Source organism: Anguilla rostrata, chromosome 4, assembly GCF_018555375.3.
Source record: "Anguilla rostrata isolate EN2019 chromosome 4, ASM1855537v3, whole genome shotgun sequence".
NCBI lineage: Eukaryota > Metazoa > Chordata > Actinopteri > Anguilliformes > Anguillidae > Anguilla > Anguilla rostrata.
The window spans coordinates 22537874-22557818 of record NC_057936.1 but is presented as its reverse complement, the minus strand read 5'-3'; the positions used below and the strand labels follow the sequence as shown (position 1 = coordinate 22557818).

The 19945-nt window shown below is 46.2% G+C and overlaps 1 protein-coding gene across 1 annotated transcript in view; it reads left to right on the top strand.

The window, feature by feature from the left end:
• Positions 1–17362, top strand: part of wdr18 (WD repeat domain 18) — a 52764-nt gene extending 35402 nt beyond the window's left edge. The window contains exons 8-10 of the mRNA XM_064331423.1: positions 11545–11711; positions 13822–13890; positions 15726–17362. Of these exons, the coding sequence (XP_064187493.1) occupies positions 11545–11711; positions 13822–13890; positions 15726–15854 (365 nt within the window). The 3' untranslated portion in view covers positions 15855–17362. The remainder of the gene's footprint in view (positions 1–11544; positions 11712–13821; positions 13891–15725) is intronic.
• Positions 17363–19945: the final 2583 nt, after the last annotated feature.

Genomic DNA, 19945 nt, shown 5'->3' with positions numbered 1-19945 from the left:
TTACACACACACGCACACACACACACACATACGCACTGCAAATTTTGTCACTCATCAAGGTAGCAGAGAGCGGAAAACTGTCCCACAGCTGAGAGAAAAGCCTCTTCAGAGTAATCAACAAAATTTAGGTGGTCCGCAGTGCAAGTCCGCAGTGACCTTCCAACACTGGCAGTGGTTATACTTCAGATCTCTCTCACTACCCGTTTGCACTACTGGGAAAATTAAGTACCGTCTTCCCATATTGTTGGTGCTCTAAGCATTAAAACAATTGCTGCTGCTGTCTTAATGACCAATGTACTGTGATCGCACAGAAGAGGTGGGTGGGAATGGAAGGTCCAGGGTGAAGTTCTGATCTCCTTTCCACTAAAATCCCCTGGTTTCAAAGATTTGCGAGTCATAATTATTTAGATTAGCACTGGAAACCCCCCACTTTATCCCTGCATTTGGGGATGTGCCAACTTTTTTTTCTTGAAGGGCTGTGGGAGGAATGTTATCAGTTGTGGGACGGTAACTTTCGATCCTATATTTAAGCAGCTTCCAGCAGGTATTTTGGCAGCTAACAGTGAAACTAACGCCGTGAGAAGACTGCCACTCAGTAAACAGAGCCTTTTCTCCTATTTGTTTTGATGGACATGGAGATGTGACAGTTGACTTCATTATTTGGATCCCTGGCTGTTGTTCTTGCCCCTTGTTTATGGTAAAAGTAAGGAGGGATCTCATTCATTTGGGGGACTCTCTCTGTCCAGCCTGGTTTCAGACGCGGAGGGGACTCCTGTTCCAGGATAAAATGAAGTGCGGCTGAAAAGGTGGCAGATTGATTCCCGCTGGACTCGGTGGCTGGGCCAGGGCTGGGACGCAGCGGTATTTTTCGTAGGGAGGTGCAGTGACGCCACACTGCTGAAAGCGAGAGTGCATTAAGCTCAAGTGTTAAATACTGAAGTGATTAAATGGTGTGATAAGGAGCTCTGTCCTCCGTCTTGCTGCCTGCTTGGTCTAGGAGGCTTGAGAGCTGCAACTACCTGGGAGGGAGGGAGGGAGGGAGGGAGAGAGATAGAGAGGGGGAGAGGGAGACAGACCTCTGTTCAGTCAAAACTCCAGGGAAGACCTCAGAGTGACAGCAGCAGAGGTGTCTGACATGTTGAAAAGCCATTCAAAGTGATCGAATGTGGCAGCTCGGTGTAAACGTCCTATTAGACAGAGAAAACGGCACTGCCTTGTTCATGGCCTTTCCTCAGTTAGGGTTTGCTGCATTTGGACAGTGCCAGCATAGAAAACTGTAATCCCAAGCACAAGAGCAGAAAATTCTATTTTTGCACATAGGGATGCAAAACTTTGGGGAATATTCAGCAGTGTAAACCTCCCATGGGAATTAATAGGAATATATGGAAATTAAGGGGAGTAAAAGGAAAATTATGGGGGTTATTTGCAAAGGCTGCATTTATCTTGTCATATGCGTATTGAAACATAAAGTTTTTCACCTTACTATAAGCAGACATAATTGCAAAACCTACTTATAGAAATCGAAATTCGACTATTTAGTTTCGAGTTGAACAGCATGGGAGTCTTGAATAATATATTCCCTCTGATGGGAGAATGCACTGTGTATGCAGAGGGCTGCATTTCTACTGAACTCTTGGATAACCGGAAATTTTCGGGCCCTTTGCAATCCTAATTGCTCATGATATTGTGAACAAAACCTGCGCAGAAAAACCTGTGTTTGTTCAGAACTCCCACGACTGTTCTTACAACAGGAAGATCGTTGGAAAAAACATGGATCTTGAAAACTGCAAAACCCACCCCAAAAAAAAATACCCTTGGTTAAAAAGGTTCACAACCTTTTCCTGCTCTGTCTCTTGTGTTTCTCCCTCGTCCACCTGGCTGAGGCTGCGTCTGCAGTGCGTGGGCAGAGTCTGTGCCTCGCTTTCCCCCTCCCCCGTGTCTCTGAGCCCCCTCCCGCCCCTCTGGCCCCGCCCCCCCCGTGTCTCTGCGCCCCGCCCCTCCCCCGTGTCTCTGCGCCCCGCCCCTCCCCCGTGTCTCTGCGCCCGCCTCCCGTGTCTCTGCGCCCTGCCCCTCCCCCGTGTCTCTGCGCCCCGCCCCTCCCGACCCGAGTTGGCAGCGCACTAAATTTACGAGCTTGTGGCGGAGGGGCCCGGACCATTAGTGTAATTCCTGTACTGGGAGCCAGCTCCGGGGGATCGATATCTGTAATTGAGTGGGAGAAAATTAGCCAGCCCCGATTACCCACAACAAGGAAACGAATATACTCCCCCGGTTAGGTCTCTGCACAAACATTTAGGTCTCTGCATTTTAAATTCTGGTTTGGTTTGGGTTTTTTGTGTTCAGATAAAGGCATCTGTCTGTGTCTTTCTCTCTCTCTGTCTCTCTCTGTCTCTCTCTGTCTCTGTCTCTATCTCTCGCTCGGTTTTTCTGTTTGGGTTTTATTAAATCCCTCTTCGGCTTAGTGATGGTGTGCATGGAAGGAATCCACGAGGCCTGCTTATACTGAATTGAAAATCAGCACATTTTAATTTAAATGATGTTCTGTGGTTATGACGAAGGTGCAGTTTTGAGGAAGCCAGCATTATAGAGATGTTTCCCCTAATTAGGATGGATAGGCCTAATGGGGGAACACCTAATGCCTCTCGTACAATATTTACTCGTTGTGGGATTAGAGTGAAGCCCACAGCCTTCCTTATTGGGAATAACAGCCCTCATCATTCTCTTCTGCTGTTGTCCTGCATTATTTATGGAGTGGTCCTTTATTTTGTTTGACTTTAGATATTGTATTTATGTGTGGATGAATGAATTGCTACCTGTTTGCTCCATTGCCTCCATTGTCCAATTTTAATATATGGGTGTTTTAGTTCCCTCTCACTCTTTCTGAACTAGTCAGCTGCTTTATTTAAGATACGTCCCATGATGCCGATGCATAATTCAATTGCTTTGTTGGCTTGCCCAGATATGCAAAAAAAAATTGGGACATCATGCTGGGAATCTTGAAATATGTAAATTTTATTGTAGTTTAAAGAAATTGCCATGGTCTGATGCTGGCTTTCCTACTCAGTCTTTGTTGCCATTAACTGTACAGCTCGCAGCTCTAAGGCTAATGCGCTGTGGTCTGGGGCTGTGCGCTGTCCTATATCTTTCCCCGGGTTCCCTGGTTCCCTGCCTCCTGCGGTGGAATCGGAGAAATATGTCCAGAAATGTAGATTTTCTGCTGAGTGTTATGACACGGCAGTAATAATGCAGTAGAATTTTGCATTGCTGATGCTGATTTGCAGAGTGCACACCGCTGCGAAATATTTTCTCGGGGGAGAAAGTTAAACGGAGATAATTCGCTCTTTATAAACATTTACTGCCCTCAGTTGGTGTCCTGGGAATATTTTGAATTGAATTTTCAGTGTTGATTAGTAGCATAATTTAAGCACTTGAGCTAATTCAAAGAGATTTGAAGGAACTAGCAGGAACTTGAAAGCTGATTTAAATAGGTATTTTTCCTAATGAAATAGTGCTGCTATTGGCAATAGTCTAATCGGTTTACAGTTCACCAAGCTAACCTTCTTTGTCCTGTCCTTAGCACATTCCAGTAGAAGTCCGGCACCGTCTCTATTCGGGTACATGAGTTCCTCCTCTTTTATTTACACTTGGTCATGGATCTGAGGAATTTGAGCATGCGGTGTTGAACTGCGGTGCTGTGGTTGAGCCATTAGGCTCGACGTTACATTTCAGTAAATTAATTAAGTGGTTATTTCCGTGGCACATTACTACTCGTTGAAAGGGATTGGTTGTGCTTCTTGTTAAATTAGCCTTTGACTGAATCTCACAAAATGAGAATGACTGATACTACTTATTTTTATCCCTATAGAGATAAAAAACAAATCAGCATTCCAATACCAAAGAGAGTAAATTTGTTTCAGTTTTGTGTTTTAAAGTAATAAAACCTCAGCAGGATGCACAATGTACACTTCCTAAACAAACCTGCCTCAAAATGCATGCCAAGCGATGTGGAAGAAAGGTTACCAAAGCCTTGGATTTGCGTTTACGCCCAGTGGGGACAGATAAATCAGAACCCACGCATTCTTTTAATTTTAACCTCCTTTGGCGTGAAATGGTTCTGGCATGGGGCTCAGCAAATAAATGAGAAATTATGGCTCTCCACCCTTCCCTCACCCTTGTCAATTCACCTACAGTTATTAAGATTTAGGGTCTCTGCTGTGATGATGTGATCAACATATTCCTCTGTGTATTCTCTAATGCCAAAGTAACAGATGATTCCACAAGGATATGCATAAGGTCATTTAGCATTGAAGCGCAGGTGAGTAAGTGAATGATTCTGCTGTTATCCACAGGGAAAGGTGCTATGCTTTCTCGGACTCCGTGGGTGTGAATGTTCAGCGTGGCAATTGCAGGCAGTCTGAAGGTAGCGAACAAACAGGATTTACTGCCCCACTCAGTATTCGCATGGGGATTTCCTGAAATGTATTTTCAATATTGTAGATGAAGGTAAAGGGGAGTGCCGCCTTGCAACCTACATTGTGTCCTACAAGCCCATGTCTGTAGAACACCATTGATTTAAATACCCTAAATCACAAGCTCTTAAATCTTCTCCCACCTCCTTTCTGTCTCTTCTTCCATTTCCCTCCCTTCCTGGCATTCCTGTGATCATCCTCTGTCTTTGCCAACCCTTTCTACAATATAATTTCATTCTGTGTTTTTCTTTTTTTTTGGCTGGTGAGTGGGTGGGCCAACCCCCTGAACTGCATATTTGGCACCGGGGGCTGCCACACTACAGATATTTCATATGCTTTGTGGAGAGTTGGTGGGGGGGGGAGCATTAATAAATCAATCCGCATCATCAGAAAGCTTCGGGAGGAATCAATCTTCCCAGGAGCCCTTCCTGTGCAAAAGCATGTTAATCAGCAAAGGAAGACGGCCCCGTCAGCCCGAGCGAGGCGCCCGCTTTGAGGCTCGGACATCTGACTCTCCTCTGAAGGCTCGCTTATCTCCACATGACGCCAAGCTGCCGCTGCCGGGCACAGCAGCGGTAACCAGCCCTGCTTCTGGACATCTGACGCTCTGCAGGTTTTCACTTCGGCCCTGACAAAGCTCACCTCTTTCAACTGCCAGAGAGCTTGTCGAGCTGCTAATTGGTTGAATCAGGCAAATTAGGGTCGAAATGAAAACCTACGGGATGGTAGATCTCCATCCAGGAACTGGGTTGGTTACCATAGGGGTAAAGTATCTTTACTCAACCGCTCCAGAGAACGGGACCGGTCAGCGTGCGTTAATAGGGCTTCCCTCGTTTAGGATTAGTTGCTTGAGTTGCTCACTAGACTGTGGGCACAAAAACATGCATCATTGAAACCTGCGTGCTGGGATGTGGGCTTGCAGTGAACAGGCGCTTTGTCTACCTCAGCCTTCATTCCTGATGCACTGTGAGCTGTGAAGCCCGGAGGGTAGCGTGGTACGCCACCCTCCGACTCTGTCGGAGAGCTGTGGAGACGCGGGCGCGCGCGTTTGAAATGCCGCCCCGGTGGAGGCTGCGGCAACGCGTACGCCCACCTTATGAAAACCCCCCCGGGGCAGAGAGATTTGGTGTGTTCCCTGTCGTGTCATGATTCTTCAAGCTGTTCCTTATCTGCCGCACTCTTGTGTCTCTCCTGTTTTTCTTTTTCTTTTTTCTTTTTTTGCCTTTGGTCAAGTGAGAATCACTTTATTTCCCTGCCGTCCTGCTGCAGATCGGTCTGTGTGTACGTTGCGTTCAGGTGTAAGGGTGAAAGCCAGCAGGAGAAGAGAGATAGGGAGAGAAAATGCATAAGGATATAAATGCGAGCGGAGGCGAAGAACAATCCCAATCGATCCCCCGAAATTTAAATCCACTTCAGAACCGCAGCGCTGGAGTAGACAGAATGACCCTGAAACACTGAGGCCCACGGCCAGTGCTGGCTCCATAGCTCTGGTTTCTGTCTTGATTTGACAGAAACTGTACTCAGCTGTACCCAGTGCTTAAAGTGGGAAAGAATAAGTGCCGTTATATATGAGCACAATGTAGAAGTCCCAGTGTACTGGTCCATTCCAGAGCCTCCCATTTTTTAGCCGCGGTAGCATGTTGAAAAGACAGGTTACTTTGCTGCTGCCACCATTTACAGAAATACTGCTGGGGCAAGAAAGCAGTAACACTGGAGCGGGAAAGAGAGAAACGGTATGGTGGCAGTGCACAAGACTCCATACAAGACAAGACTACATACGGTAACAAGGTGCAGTCTGGGTAATCAAGTCTATTTGTATGACATGTCAATGGGTGGGCTCACTTGAATAAATCGTTATGGACTACAATACAATGGCTGTTGTTGGAATATAAGAAAGAGAATCTCACGGGCGCAGAACACTGAGTTCGTAGAGCTTATGAGAAGTAGCGCAAAGCTAGAAAAGGTGCCGGTACTTACATGAGCAAAACGTGGAAACTCCCTGTTCTCCCCTTACGGTTCTGTTCCAGCACATTTTAAGCACTGGCTATACCCCATACACTGCTACTTCTGCTGGATTTGTGCAACTCCCACCTCTGGACATTCATCATCTGCGCAGAATATTAACCCTCCCCATTTCCTCACCATGTACCCTTCTGTCATACTGCCTCACAGACCCCAGCTGTTCATATTGAACAGTCTGAGGAGGGTTTTTTGTTGTTGTTAAACTTTTCATTTTTTTTCCATCTGTGTTGATTGTGCTCTAATTCTACCTGGGAAAACAGTCAGGTTTGCTGATAACTGCTGTATTTTGTTCTGACAAGGACTTAACATAACATAACTAAAAAAAAAACGCTTAAAATTGTCTGTTCCTTGGGATAAAAGAGTAAACATTGCAGTCCTTTAGCAGGCGCTGTAAGTACGATATCTATATTTGGCTCGTGAATAACATTCTTAGTGGTGCTTATTTTGAGTTTGGTTCTGAGTAATTCCTTAATTAGAAAATGTCTGTGAATTAATTCCTGTTGGTGACATAGGGACAGAGGCCTTCCCATGCGTTTTGCAGTGGGGGCTGGTACTGCCCCCTAGGGGATGTTTGGGGGCTTTCTGGGTGATCTGTGGCCTTGTAAATTGGGTGTGGGTTTTCTGGTTATCCATAGTTTTAAAATGATCTTTTTACCTAATCCAGCATCAAAAACTTGTAAATTCTAAATTAGCTGTACATCAAAATACATCATAGCCTCTTTCAGAAGACGGCAGGTTTATGACAGTGTGACAATACTTTATGATAGAGCTTTGCAGAGTTTCACGCCGCTGGCAAATGCACTTTAAAGTCTTGCGTCCTTGCTGCAGAGGGGTAAACAGTGAAGCTATATTCATGATGCATTTCTTCCCTGAAATGTTTTTAAATGGCACCATCATCTGCCTCATAGTCATCTTGTGGTGTAGATCAAATCCTGACTACTGTGTGCCAGGGCTGCCTATGGCTGGGAGTCCCGTGGGGCCATGTATAATTGGCCATTGAATTGCCTGGTAGGGAGGCATGGTTCCAATCAGCATTGTTACTCTGTACCTCATTACTCTGTATCTGCTCCCAGTCGATTGGATGCCTGCAGTCTGAATGTGGCAGCTTCACCAGTCCCGGTGCAGTAACTGCCCAGCTCAGCTGGCTCACTGCAGAGTGAAAAGTAGCCTGTTTAAAAAGTGCGTGAACAGCCCCAACTTGCGTTCAAGCGAGACTGCAGCTCTGGTGTTGTTTAAGTACCTTAATGAAGAAAGGAGGATTCGGAATTAATGAGACGTCAAACTTCGTTTTCCATGCGGGAGAAAACAGTACAGTTTCTGTGATAGCACTTGGCTGAATAAAAAGGCATCTCCAAAAGCACTTCAGAAGGCCTGACTGGATGTGAGGATGGTTACTGTTTTTTGCTTTTGGGTCGACAGCCTCCCTGGTAATGCTCGTCTGTTCCATTCTCATTTACGTATTTCAGTTCATCCTTTTTAAAAAATTTTTTTTAAATGTCTACCCTCTCCACAGCAGCTTGCTGGTATATTGAAGAACTGTCTTGTATGTATAATGAGGTCCCACTCTACCAGACAACTACAGTTCGGCATGAACTTGCACAGTGTGACAGTCTTGGCCTTGGAAATGAAATATGCATGAACACTAGCCATAACCTACGTCTTTCTGTATTTTGTCAAATTACTTAATATCGGTATGATCATTGCGATGGATGTCGGTGTAATTGAGGAGTTTAATCTGTTATGTACTTAAGAAAATTGGACGTTTGTAGGTTAAGGCTAATTAACTTAAGAGAAAACAATTGATCATTAAGCAAAGACTTAATGTGTTCAATATGCGTTTTGACAAGGATTTAGTCAGAAATTTGGCAGTGAGTCCACACATCTTTCATGTGTATGCGTGTGTATCGAGTGGGGTTCAGTCCATAAAATGTCCAGGGAAGACTGGCTTTGTGGAAGACCTCACCGTACACCACAGACTGCAATATAACAGGTCAGAGGAAAATACATGCCCTAAGCCCTATCCCAGGTTAAATCGTTGCCATAATACAGAATCAACGGATAACACAATCGAATGTTGGGTTTTTTTAATGGATATTGCTGAAAAGATAATGGCTGATAAATTCTATTAAAACGCATTTTTTCAGACAGTGGAATTTTATAACAGTGACCTGTTCACGGTGTGAAAGGCTGCAATTTTGCCTGTTTTAAAGGTTGCTGTAAAACGGTTTGTGGCAACTGCTTCGGTAGTTAATTCATATTCGCTGTTCTGGATAATTCTTTTGTGCTTTTAACAAAGGCTGTTGATTCAAAAAGCAACAATGTCGATCAGAGCTGTGTAAACTTGTTAGAATATCTTTCCTACAGCTTTTTTGTTTTACTTAAGGGAGTGGGTAGCTGTTGGGCCTCGTTGTACTCAATCTGTATGATCTGAACTACATTTTTCCATCTATTTTACTGCCAAAATATTTGAATGTCTGGAATTGTTCCACTTATTGTACCATTAGACAGAGTGGTTTCAGCAGAGAATGGGGTGGGTCATTTTTGGTTCCTGTAACAGCACGCTCCTTAGACATGAGACATTTAGCTCCAGCAAACTGTCTGTTAAGAAGTCAGTTAGTTTATCCACCTACCTGACCAACGAGGTTAGGGAATGCTTGTTTCCCCTAATGAGTGTGCCACTCATGCTAGTTAAAGGGCTGTATATTGTATATTGTATGTTGTTGAGGCTTTGATAAGTTAACCCATTTGCATTGTACATTGATACATTTGTAATGATTGAAGAGAGAACAGGGGACAAAACACAACCCTGGCAATACCTGTATTTAAATGACTGAAATTCTTGAATCCATAAAGTCAAAGATAAAATATTTTGCAGTTCACATCTGAGATGTATCCGCATGTGTGACAGATGAGGAGTACGTGAATAAAATTTTGGTATGGGTGCCGGAGGCATCTACAGGCGGTGCACTGACACTGCGTGTAGGAGTGCCGGACTAGCGTTCTCAATGGTGTTCTGTTCTTTCCATACACTGTGCAAAGGCTAGAGCGGCATGTGTGTTCTTTGGCACAAGAACGATGGTGGACATTTTCCATGAACGAGCCGCAAAGGATATCACTTTTGCGGGAAGCTGATCCACCCTCTCATTTCCATTGGATAAGGGACATCATGCAGTACCTCAATTCAGTTCAGTTCAATTCAGTTTTATTTGTGCTTTTTTACAGGGAACTGGCACAAAGACGCTTTACAGAGTAGCAAAAAGAAAAATGGCAAGAAAGCGTGCTGAAAGAGCCGTGCCCGAAGCTAGGGAAAGTTTTATACTACCTCTGAGGGTCCTCAGACAATTTTTTAGGAATATAGCTGCTGCACATTGCATTTGTGGATGGCGCAGCACTTGGAGCATTGAGGGAAGTAATCACAAAAAAGCTAGAAAATGTTTCAGCTATGAAAGCTGAAACGTTTGTTCTGTTGTGCACACCTAAGCATTTAAGTTGAGGAAACTGGTGTGCTTTATAGTTTTAAATCGGACGTTAGGCATCGCCTTTGTTGAATGGCAGTGATCTTGCTTAACCACGGAATGTAAGAGCTGTCTTTTTTTTTGCCGTCCCTCTAGGAAAACGAATCAGCACAATTCAGATTAAATTAAAACTAGGTACTGTAAAAGGAAGATTACCAGTCGTCCTCTGACCAGCTTGCTTTCCTCATGACTAGTGGAGAGAAATGCATTTTCTACAGTCTGGGCCTTGAGGACATTATATGATCAGGCTTCCCCCACTTTTCGCTTTTTTTAAATGTAAAAACGGACTGGATGGCAGAAGCGCTCAGAAGCTAAATGATTTGTGATTATGTCCCTCTGGGATATAAGATGTCTGATTCACCTGAAGCCATCAGAGAAAATTAGCCCGTGTCAGAACCCTCAATTGAATTTTGATTCCGCACATTAATCTCTCTCAAGCTCCCACCGCAGTGCGTGGGGTGCGCAGAAGGCTTTGTGTTACCGCCGCTGAAAACCCTTCCCTGCAGCCAATTTCAGGGAAAGGCGTTTCGAGCCTTTTAGACAGATGGGCAGTTTGGATCATTTGGTGCTCATGTGTGAGAGAACTGGCAATAATAGGTAAATTAAAAAGGGGGAGTTGGATGTTCAGTTAAGAGTTGAAGAGCACTAAAGTGTTCAGATTGGGGAAACGTTTTCAAAGACATCCCTGATTTCTAATTTGAATTTATTCTCAATGTGTGCCTTATGTGAAATGCTGATCATGCCCGCGAGAGTGTCTCTGCGAGTAAGTGCGCCAGGTGTTTTTCCTGTAATTTTTTTTCTTGAACTGTCGACCACAGCGCAATTTCTGCACGCTTGTGTTGAATCACGTCTAATGTTTTATTTGTTTTTGCCTGTGGGTTTGGAGGATTTATTCTTTCTCTAACCCCTATCAGCATGTGCTATCATTCTCCTCTGCATTGTTGATGTGGATTATGATGCTAATGTTGAAATCTGGCACTCTGAGAATCATTTTCAGATATGAACGATAATAAGTCTCTCTCTCTGTTTCTCTCATTCTTACTCTCTCCCTCTCCCTCTCCCTCTCTCTCTCTCTCTTTCTCACACTCTCTCCCCGTCCTTTCCCTCACCCCTGTCCCAAATTCAGATTCTTCCTCCCTCTCTCCTCTCTCCCTTCGCTTTTTCTACAAAGTTTTCTGCTGCACTGTTTCTCCCTCCCGATCTTTCTCCTTTCTCTCTTTTTCACACTCTACCTTTCTCCCTCTGTATCTTCCCCTCGCACCTCTTTTTTCTTTCCCTCTCTCTTAGGAACTATTACCAACACCTCCATCTCTCTCTCTCTCTCTCTTTTAGGCCCAGTGACCAACGCCTTCATCTCTCATTATCTCCCTCTCTATCCCTGTCTTTTAGGCCCAGTGACCAACGCCTTCATCTCTCTCTCTCTCTCTCTACCGCTTAGGCCCAATCACCAATGCCTTCATCTCTTTCTCTCTCTCTTTCAGGCCCAATCACCAACACCTTCATCTCTCATTATCTCCCTCTCTCTCCCTCTCTCTTAGGCCCAGTGACCAACGCCTTCATCATCCCAGCTCCGGCCAACATGCTCCTGCCGGACAGCCACCCTGCGGTGCCCCTGCCCCGGTTCAGCCGCCACCTCAACCCGTCCGAGCAGGGCGAGGGCCCGGAGACGGGGGGCGTGTGCCTGCGCCTGGGACCCAGCGTGCAGGTCCGCTATACCCCAAAGCGGGAGCTTTAACACCTGAGCAAATGCATCGATCCAAAGTGAAACACTGAATCAACTTACAACACCACCAAAACTTAGCATACAGGCCGGTCGATCAATACCATGATGAATAATCTATCTTGTGAAATAAACGAGGCCTTGATTAATCGTGGGACGTCCAGTAGTAATAATGGCGGCATGCATAACAACAGGGTAGAGTTAAACATTTATAAGGGCAACTTCTCAGTCTGGCAAATGAATTACTGAGAGCTTGATTTGATTTTAATTTCTGGAGCTGTACAGAGCAGTACATTTGCTTTTCTGGCTGTACAGTCATTTAACAGTATAGTAGTGCACATTTCCAGCATCCCGAAGTGGATCCGATGTACACTTACATGTATGTATGCGCTTGCAAATGTTATGAAACATCTGTGTGGAGCCTATTGCCAATTTTTTCTCTGTCTGAATCAGTTATGATGCTCCAAATAAATGCCAGGTCTGTAAATTACCTGCCACCTGCTCAGGGCTCACAGCCCCATATTAGCAAAGCTTACCCGTCCCAGTTTCCCTCCGTATCGCTTGCTTGTTCTCTCTCTCTCTTTTTCTCTCTCTCCCTCGCTATCTGCCTCAGAGCCTCCTTATTTACATAAAGGCTAATCTGTGAGCTGTTAGGAATACGTTGTTGTGTCTCAAAATTAGCTTTTCTCTTGTGCGTCAGGAAAAAATAAACCAAACTATTAAGGAAAACATGAGTTAATGTTAATAAAAATTGATAAAAAGAAAAAAAAAAAAAAACGTTGTTCTGTGGCCGTGGGGCATTGCTAATGTAAAATACACCTCCAGATCATTCACAGTGTGCAGCTGAGGAATTGCCTCACCCTGAGAGCCAAATTAAATTTACCTCATGATCATTGTTCTTCATTATAGGTTAGCTCTTGCAGCGTTAGCGGTGCGTTCTTCCCCAGGAATGAAAGAGGCTTCTGTTGGCCTGGAAGTACCCGCTCCTCTCCTCATCTTAGCGCCGAAAAACGCCATTAACCACACGGCATCTTTGTTGTGTGAGAGGTCAGGATGAAGCATGCGAGAAATCGCAGAGCGCTGCTTCCTGCTTCCCTGAGCCTGGGGTCTGAGGGGGGCGGGGGGCGGGGGCGGGGGTTGGAGTGTCTCCCCAGCTCCCCTCAGCGTGTAGTCACACGGCTCCCTAATTGAGCAGTGCCTCTGGGGCAGGGCTCGGGGAGATTATGGGAGCAGGTAGATAAGGGCGCATAGCAACAGGGAGCTCTTATCTTCCTCAGCGTTCAGACGCTCGGGGAGAGAGATGTGCAGGGGTGGAAAAGCCACCCCTCGCCGGGCTCTTCTCCTCCTTTTCCTGCGCCGGACTGTAAGGCAAATAGTTATTTAGCAAAGTTTCCATCGCCCACGTTCTCGTGGCTGTCATTTTAGTGCAGAATTGCGTCAGGTCATCAAGCTCGGTAATGACTACTGTTGAATGCACGGTGCGTTGGCTGCTTCTTATGAGGCTTGAGTAATGTCCCATTAAAAATTATGTCCCCCCCCCTCCCGCCCCCCCGCCCTCCACTCTGCGCATGGTGATGTAGGCGCTCCTGCCACAGTCGACTGAACTTCCTTCTCAGCTTACTTTATTGACCGTGCTGTAAAATAAGCAAGAACACCCACACAGTGTGAGTGTCAGTGGACGAAGCCGTAAATTCCCCGCTCTCCGCTGGCTCGCTGTAAATCAGCGCAAGGTGATCATAGACCGTTTATTGGACAAGGCTATTAAAAAAGATCGACCTTGCTCTTATCATCATTGTCAGGCTTTTACTGTACTTGGTTCTGTTGATACCGGTACAGTAACTACGCAAGTTTTTGGACGGTATTCCAGAAAGTTTTGCCGTCAGTTGTCCCTCGCCGGTCAGGGAAGGAGTCCTGACTCATGAAGTGACCGCAGTCTCTGTCAGCACTTTGTGTTATCAACAGGTCCCTGGGGTAGAAGAACTTGGAGAGGAGCACGCCATCACGTGCCTGGTCACGGGGGTGTCCCGTCAGTGGGTTCCTCCAGTGGCAAATGTAAAAACTGGTGGACTGATCCATTTCTCTTTTCTCCCCTCAGGCAACTGAGGAGGCCTACCTGAAGAAAGCAGAGAAGCTCTACTCCCTCATGTGCGCCGTCACAGACAAGGTGAGCGAGGGTCGGGACCCAGCGTCCGGGGGCAGGCCTTAACCGTGACCCGGGTCACACAAGAGTCTGCGTGCCCAGCGCGTTTACACATGCACCTGCAGTGAAGAACAGAAGAGCCTGCTGATAGCTGATCCTGAGTGTGTAGGTGAAGGTTTGTAGAAGCTCTCGGCTTGAGCCACCGAGAGGGGAGTTCCTCCCGTCCTCCCGCCTGGCTGTTCCGGCAGGATGCTGGGGTTAGCGGGTTTTCCGCGGTGGGCGCTCACGCTCTCAGCCCGGCAGGCGTTGGGCCCTGCAGGGGCGGAGCTGTGTGAGGATGGCGGTCGGTGGGAATCACAAAGGCCTTTATGAGGTTAAGGCCAGGTCACGTGCAGCCCGTAGAGCGGTCTGCTGACCCCTGGTGACCGTAGGCGGGACGGCGCTGTTGCTACTGTTGTCTCGCAGCGTTGGGTTTTTATTACGGGAAACCTTGTTATTCCAGTATCCTGTCTGAGGAAATTACTCCTCTCCGTATCCCCAAATCAAAGCTTAGTTTCACGGAGTGTGTTCCACCCATTTAAACTGCCTCGGTTTTAGGGCTGTATTCTTAATGGGTTTTAGATCTTTAGATGGAGTAAAAATAAAAATGCCCTCAGTCCTGTTATATAATTTGGAATCCTGTGGTTTCCAATGCAAGGAAGCCAAGTTGTTTAACCGTTGTTAAATGAGTGCAGGATTGTTAATTGTAATGTTTTGCAATAGTCCTGCTCTAAGTCTTGGTTCCCTTAACCCCTCCAGGATGGGTGTGTGTGTGCATGTGCGTGTGAGCGCATGTGTGGTGTGTATGTGTGTGTGTGTGCATGCATGTGTGTGAGCGCATGTGTGGTGTGTATATGTGTGTGTGCGCATGTGCATATGTACATGTGCGCATGTGTGTTAGTGTGCGTGTGTGCATGCATGTGTGTGTGTGCACGTGCGTGCGCGCGTGTCTGTGCGTGTGCGTGTGTGTGCGCATGTATGCGCATGTGTGTTCGCGTGTTTGTGTGCGTGCGTGTGTGTTTTGGAGTCCACAGGAGAGATTAGCCAGATAGCAGGACAAGGTCACCGAAGGGATCTTGAGAATCTTCAGCTACGGCCAAAGTCAGAGGTGCCGTTAAGTGGATTAATTTCACCCAGTCAAATAAAATAGAATGGAATGCTGGTTCCCGTCGGTGAGCCAGATGCCCCAATATGTTTATTTGAAATAAATAAATAGTAAATAAATAAATTAATGGAGGCGGAGAGTTTTGCGTTCTTAATCTCTGGGGAATGTGCACCGCTGTCATCCTCTGGCTGCCTGCGCTGCTGAATTCTCCACAATAGGAATGCCAATATTTGCTCCATAAGATTAGGGCCGGTTCAGAACGGGATTTAATGACCTCGCCATGGAGGCGGCCAGGAAGTTGATTCTGCAGGTTCAGATATAGTTAAGTATATTCCAGAACACCCGCTTGAAATTAATTCCCAAGCTCATTTCCAAACATCCAAGTCTTTGACGCCGCACACATTACCATAAAGATTGGACACGTTTGTTCCTTCTCTGAGCCCGAAGAATGATCTGTGAATAAAGAACAGTCATGTCCTAGAATTCTTGGTATTGAAATAAGTGGAAATGTGTGGAAGGGAGGTAAAAAAAAATAGAGGAGGAACAAACTTTTGTCCTGATGTAGATCCTGTAATTTGATGTGGTATCATCTCAGTTTTTCTCAAGGCAGCTGAGAGCGGTGGGGGTTTTATCAGTGGCTTGACCTGTCTGACGGAGCGTAACGCGCGGCAACCGTTTGACTTCCGCCGGCCTGTCTGTCCCCTCTCTCTCTCAGAGCGTGTTCGGAGACGGGGAGAACACCAAGGTGCGCGTGTCAGAGCTGGAGGAGGAGGTGAAGACCCTGAAGAAGATCAACAAGGACCTGTACGACTTCTCCACACAGCTCCTGACCAAGCCTAGTTAAAACTGCCCTGGTGACTTCTGCAGGCAGAGGGGAGATGCGGTGCTTCTCTGGGTGGGTGGGGGGGGGTGGGCGGGGGGTGGCTAAGGGTAGGGGGGTGGCAGTATTAAGGAGATGTTTGTCATTTGCGTCATGTTTTGTACTGGGGGAGAAAGCGGTACGCTTGAGGTCACGCTGATCCTGACAGGCTCCGACGCCATCGGTTTGGCGTGATGGTGGTTTTCATGCGTGCAGATCATATTTACACAGACGGGAACGGGAGAGAGCGGAGAGCAGAGGTTTCGCTTTAGCGCTACGGGGGGCCGCGCGGCGTGACGGGGCCCGATTGGGGAATCGGTGTCACCGTCATGTCGAGTGAACAGGAGCCCTCGCTCGGGTCTCTAGTGCCCCACGCCCTCGCCTCCGCTCCCCTCCCCGGCTCCAAGAGCTCACCGCTCGCTCCGGCTCTCCGTCGAACTCGATCAGAAAGAGAGGCAGCATCGCGGTCTGACACCTGCCTGCTACGTAACTCAACAAGCCCTTCGGCCTCCTAAAGGCTTCATTTTTAATGGTCCATCCCATCTGTTCCCCCCCCCCCCCCCAATCGACAACGACACTCTTTCAATGCGGGGCGTGGAACCGACCAATCACTGGAATGGATTATCCGTCACGTTGCGTGCAGGTGTGATTTGCATAGGGATGATTTGTGCTTTAATTTCCGACAAGTGACGGTGCATCTGTTACTGTCGTGGTTAGTATTTCCTCTGTGCTGCCTTGCAGATGTGACTGCTCCAGCATAGGCAATTCCAGCTTGGTTCCCTCGTGCGCTCTGACAATTTCTTTAAAAGTAGAGCTTTGAGAAACCGACACACATTTACATGTACATATGTTCGCCTTTGAGCACGGAGTGTGGAGCCATTTAATTCAGCTTGAGAATGCGTTTTTTGAACAGGGATAAGTTGTCTTCAGCCGGGGGCTCTGTACCACTGGTTGATAGGCTGATTTGAGAATCTTCTGGAGGAATAAATCCACTCTGGTGAAGGGCAGCGGGGGGGAGGAGTTTGATGGAGGTTTTGAAACCGCTCTCCATTGGTTTACAAAGATGGGCAATCTTGAGACGGAGAAACAGCTGCTGGGTTTAATCTGATTATCTCATTTGCGTTCTTCGATGGGGATCCGAGGCGGCGAGCGTCTGCTTGTTGAGAAAAAGCTGAGACTGATGATGGCAGCTTCCTCTGAGCGCCAGCGAGGAGGAGCCAGGCGCACTCCGCAGTATCTGCCCACGCTGACCCAGGAGCTAAATGACTTGGACACACCAGCGTTGACCTCAATTAACCCACTCCTGGCAGATAGGCCTGCTGAGATTGGTGTTGGGAGCCGGATGATTTGAGGGTAATCTGAGAAGTTCAGGGGTAGAATGAGGGACAGTAGTTCTAGAGCGCTTGGTTTCTTGTCTTTGAAGGAACAATTAGTCTGTTGTTTTTTTATGAATTATGATGTGCTGGATGAAATAAATTGTCTTTTTTTCCACATTCGAGTGAATGAGTATTTTTTTCCTGTAAAATTTCATTTGAGATTTGCCTCTTATTTACAATTCCCCTTTCTCCATAGGTCTCCCATTACTCATTGGTCATTCTGAAGGAAAAAAGGAGCTTTTATCAGGGGTTTGTCTTCAGACTATAATATCAATATAATTTGCTGTCTTGTCTCAGTATATATGGTATTGCTATCTTATTTTTTGGTATAGACCCTTCCCATTGAAGACCCCAGCAAAGAGAGCTCTGTAATGTGAGACAGAAGAGATGGGATGAGAAGACAACAGTGCCTGTTTACCTCGTAGTGCGCGTTTTTCTCACCCAGTGACTTTCACATGAGAGACAGTCTCATTTCAGCTTTAGTAAATGAAACCGCACACACAGCAGTCGCGTTTATCCCAGGGTGTGTATGGAGTGAAAATATGTTTGAACACATCGCTTTATTCCCCAGAATCCCTCAGACTCAAACACCCATATCGCCCATGTGAAAAAGTAATTTCTTAAACTTAGCTGGTTGCACTGCCTTTAGCAGCAATAACTGCAACCAAACGTTTCCTATACTTTGATATCAGTCTTTCTCAATGCTTTGGAGGAATTTTAGCCCACTCTTCTCTGCAGAACTGCTTTAATCTTTACTATGACAAGAATATGCATTGCCTGTTTATTGTCTGGAGCACGTTCATCTCACCTCTGACTTTTGCATGATGAGGCAGGCTCATTTTTTTTGAACACATCGCTTTGTTCCTCAGTCTGTCTCAGTCTCCCCAACGCTCATGACTCTAAGACGAGCCTCGTAGCTCCACCGACGGCCTGCGTTCTATTGCGCCAATTAAAATTCTGAACGCATCATGCCTGCTTTCCAGCCCATTTTGTTCATTTGGCTCAGGACTCCTCCCCTCTCCAATCACTGACTCTGACGTTAAAGCAGGATATAATGTATTCAGATGGCTGGCCACTTGCTGAATCCCTCACAGAGGTTTATGGAAATGAGTAGTTTGTTTGTCTGTATTGCCTTAGCAGGGCTACTTTATTATCTCACTGAGACGCACTCAGCTGAAATCAATGGCAGCGATATGGAACTCGAAAAATCACGCTGATTGAGGCGACCTCCCGGCTGCGTTAACAAGTACAATCGATACCGAATCTCTCGTGTTATCTGTGATCTGATATACTGCTTCATCAAGTAGGATGAAGTAGGACATTGCGCACTGGTGTGATTGGAACGTTCGTAGCCCGGTTTGTGCTGAATCCCGTTCTGCTTCTGGGTACTTAGGGATGTTTTCTTTATCATTGGTCTGTTTTTTTCCCCCTTCCTTTTTCAGCAGGACTATCAGAGCAAAATCAGAAGCACCTGTTCTTCAAATGCATTGAGTCAGCCTACTGGGAAAAGTGCGTTTTTCCACTGATAACGCTTTCCTCCTGAAGTGTGACCCAGGAAATCTTAAAGTAGTACAGCTATGACAGGCAGCCCAACCAAGAGGTGAAGATTTAATTAGCATTAAATTTAATTTGTTGTCGCCATTTTGCTCAAGGTCCCTCCATCCCTTACGGAGTGTCTCCTGTCAATTTCCCAGCTTTCAAATCCAAATAGGCATTCCAGAAGACTGCTCTTCTCTTTCTGTTCCTCATTGATTTATTCTGTGAAAGGGGAGATATGGGGTATGACTGAGACTCTGTGGCTCCTGCATTTGTAGTTATACTTTAAAGATTCAGTGATGAAATCTGAGCTTGGTTTTTTCTATAGCCTTAAGCAGTTCAGATATGGAGCAAAGAGGTCTGCGTTCTCATCACAGCTGGTACATCCCCTTCTCAGTCACTGTCATGTTTGTGTGGAAATGGCCCCTCAGTCACCAGTGGACCTGTGCTCTGGTATGGGTCACGCCCAGATGGGGGGTGGGGGAGGATGGCGGAATTGATTCCTTCATCTCCCACCAAAATAAAAAAATGGCATTGAAGAGAATACTTAATCGCGATTTTCCTGCAGTCGACCGTTTCTGAGGAGCGTGGCCGATGAAACAATGTTCCGTCCCCATTCTGTCCTTGCGCATTGGCCTTCTGCTGGAAAATCAATAGAGAATCTTTCTGTTTAATCCTCCCGAGGGGTGAAAGGTGAAGAGATATGAAATGAGGTGGGCGGGCAGTGAAGCTGAGCTGGAATGTTCGTCATGCGCTATATTAGCAGAGTGAGATGTCGTCCAGAATTAATGAAGAGATCTGTGAACCTGATTATTTTCTTTGCGGGGGCTGTCCCATAATACCTTGCATGCAGAGACACTGATCAAGCCTTATATTCAGACCGACAGCCATGGCATGAAAATGCTAAATCGACTGAAATGGAGTCCATAGAGACCCAGCAGTACTGTATGTAATATGGCTAATCCTTCAGCATGTACCATTTTGCACCTCTTTTCTAATTTGAAGAAAGCAAAGTAATTGTTTCCTGTCTTAAAAAAAAACAAAAAAAAAAACATTAGTTTTCTCTCACACCTTTTTAGACTGAGGCAGAATCGACAGGACTTCAGTCCTCTGTAGAAAAATCAGTATTTATGGATTCAATCCATATTTATGCAGGGGTCTACC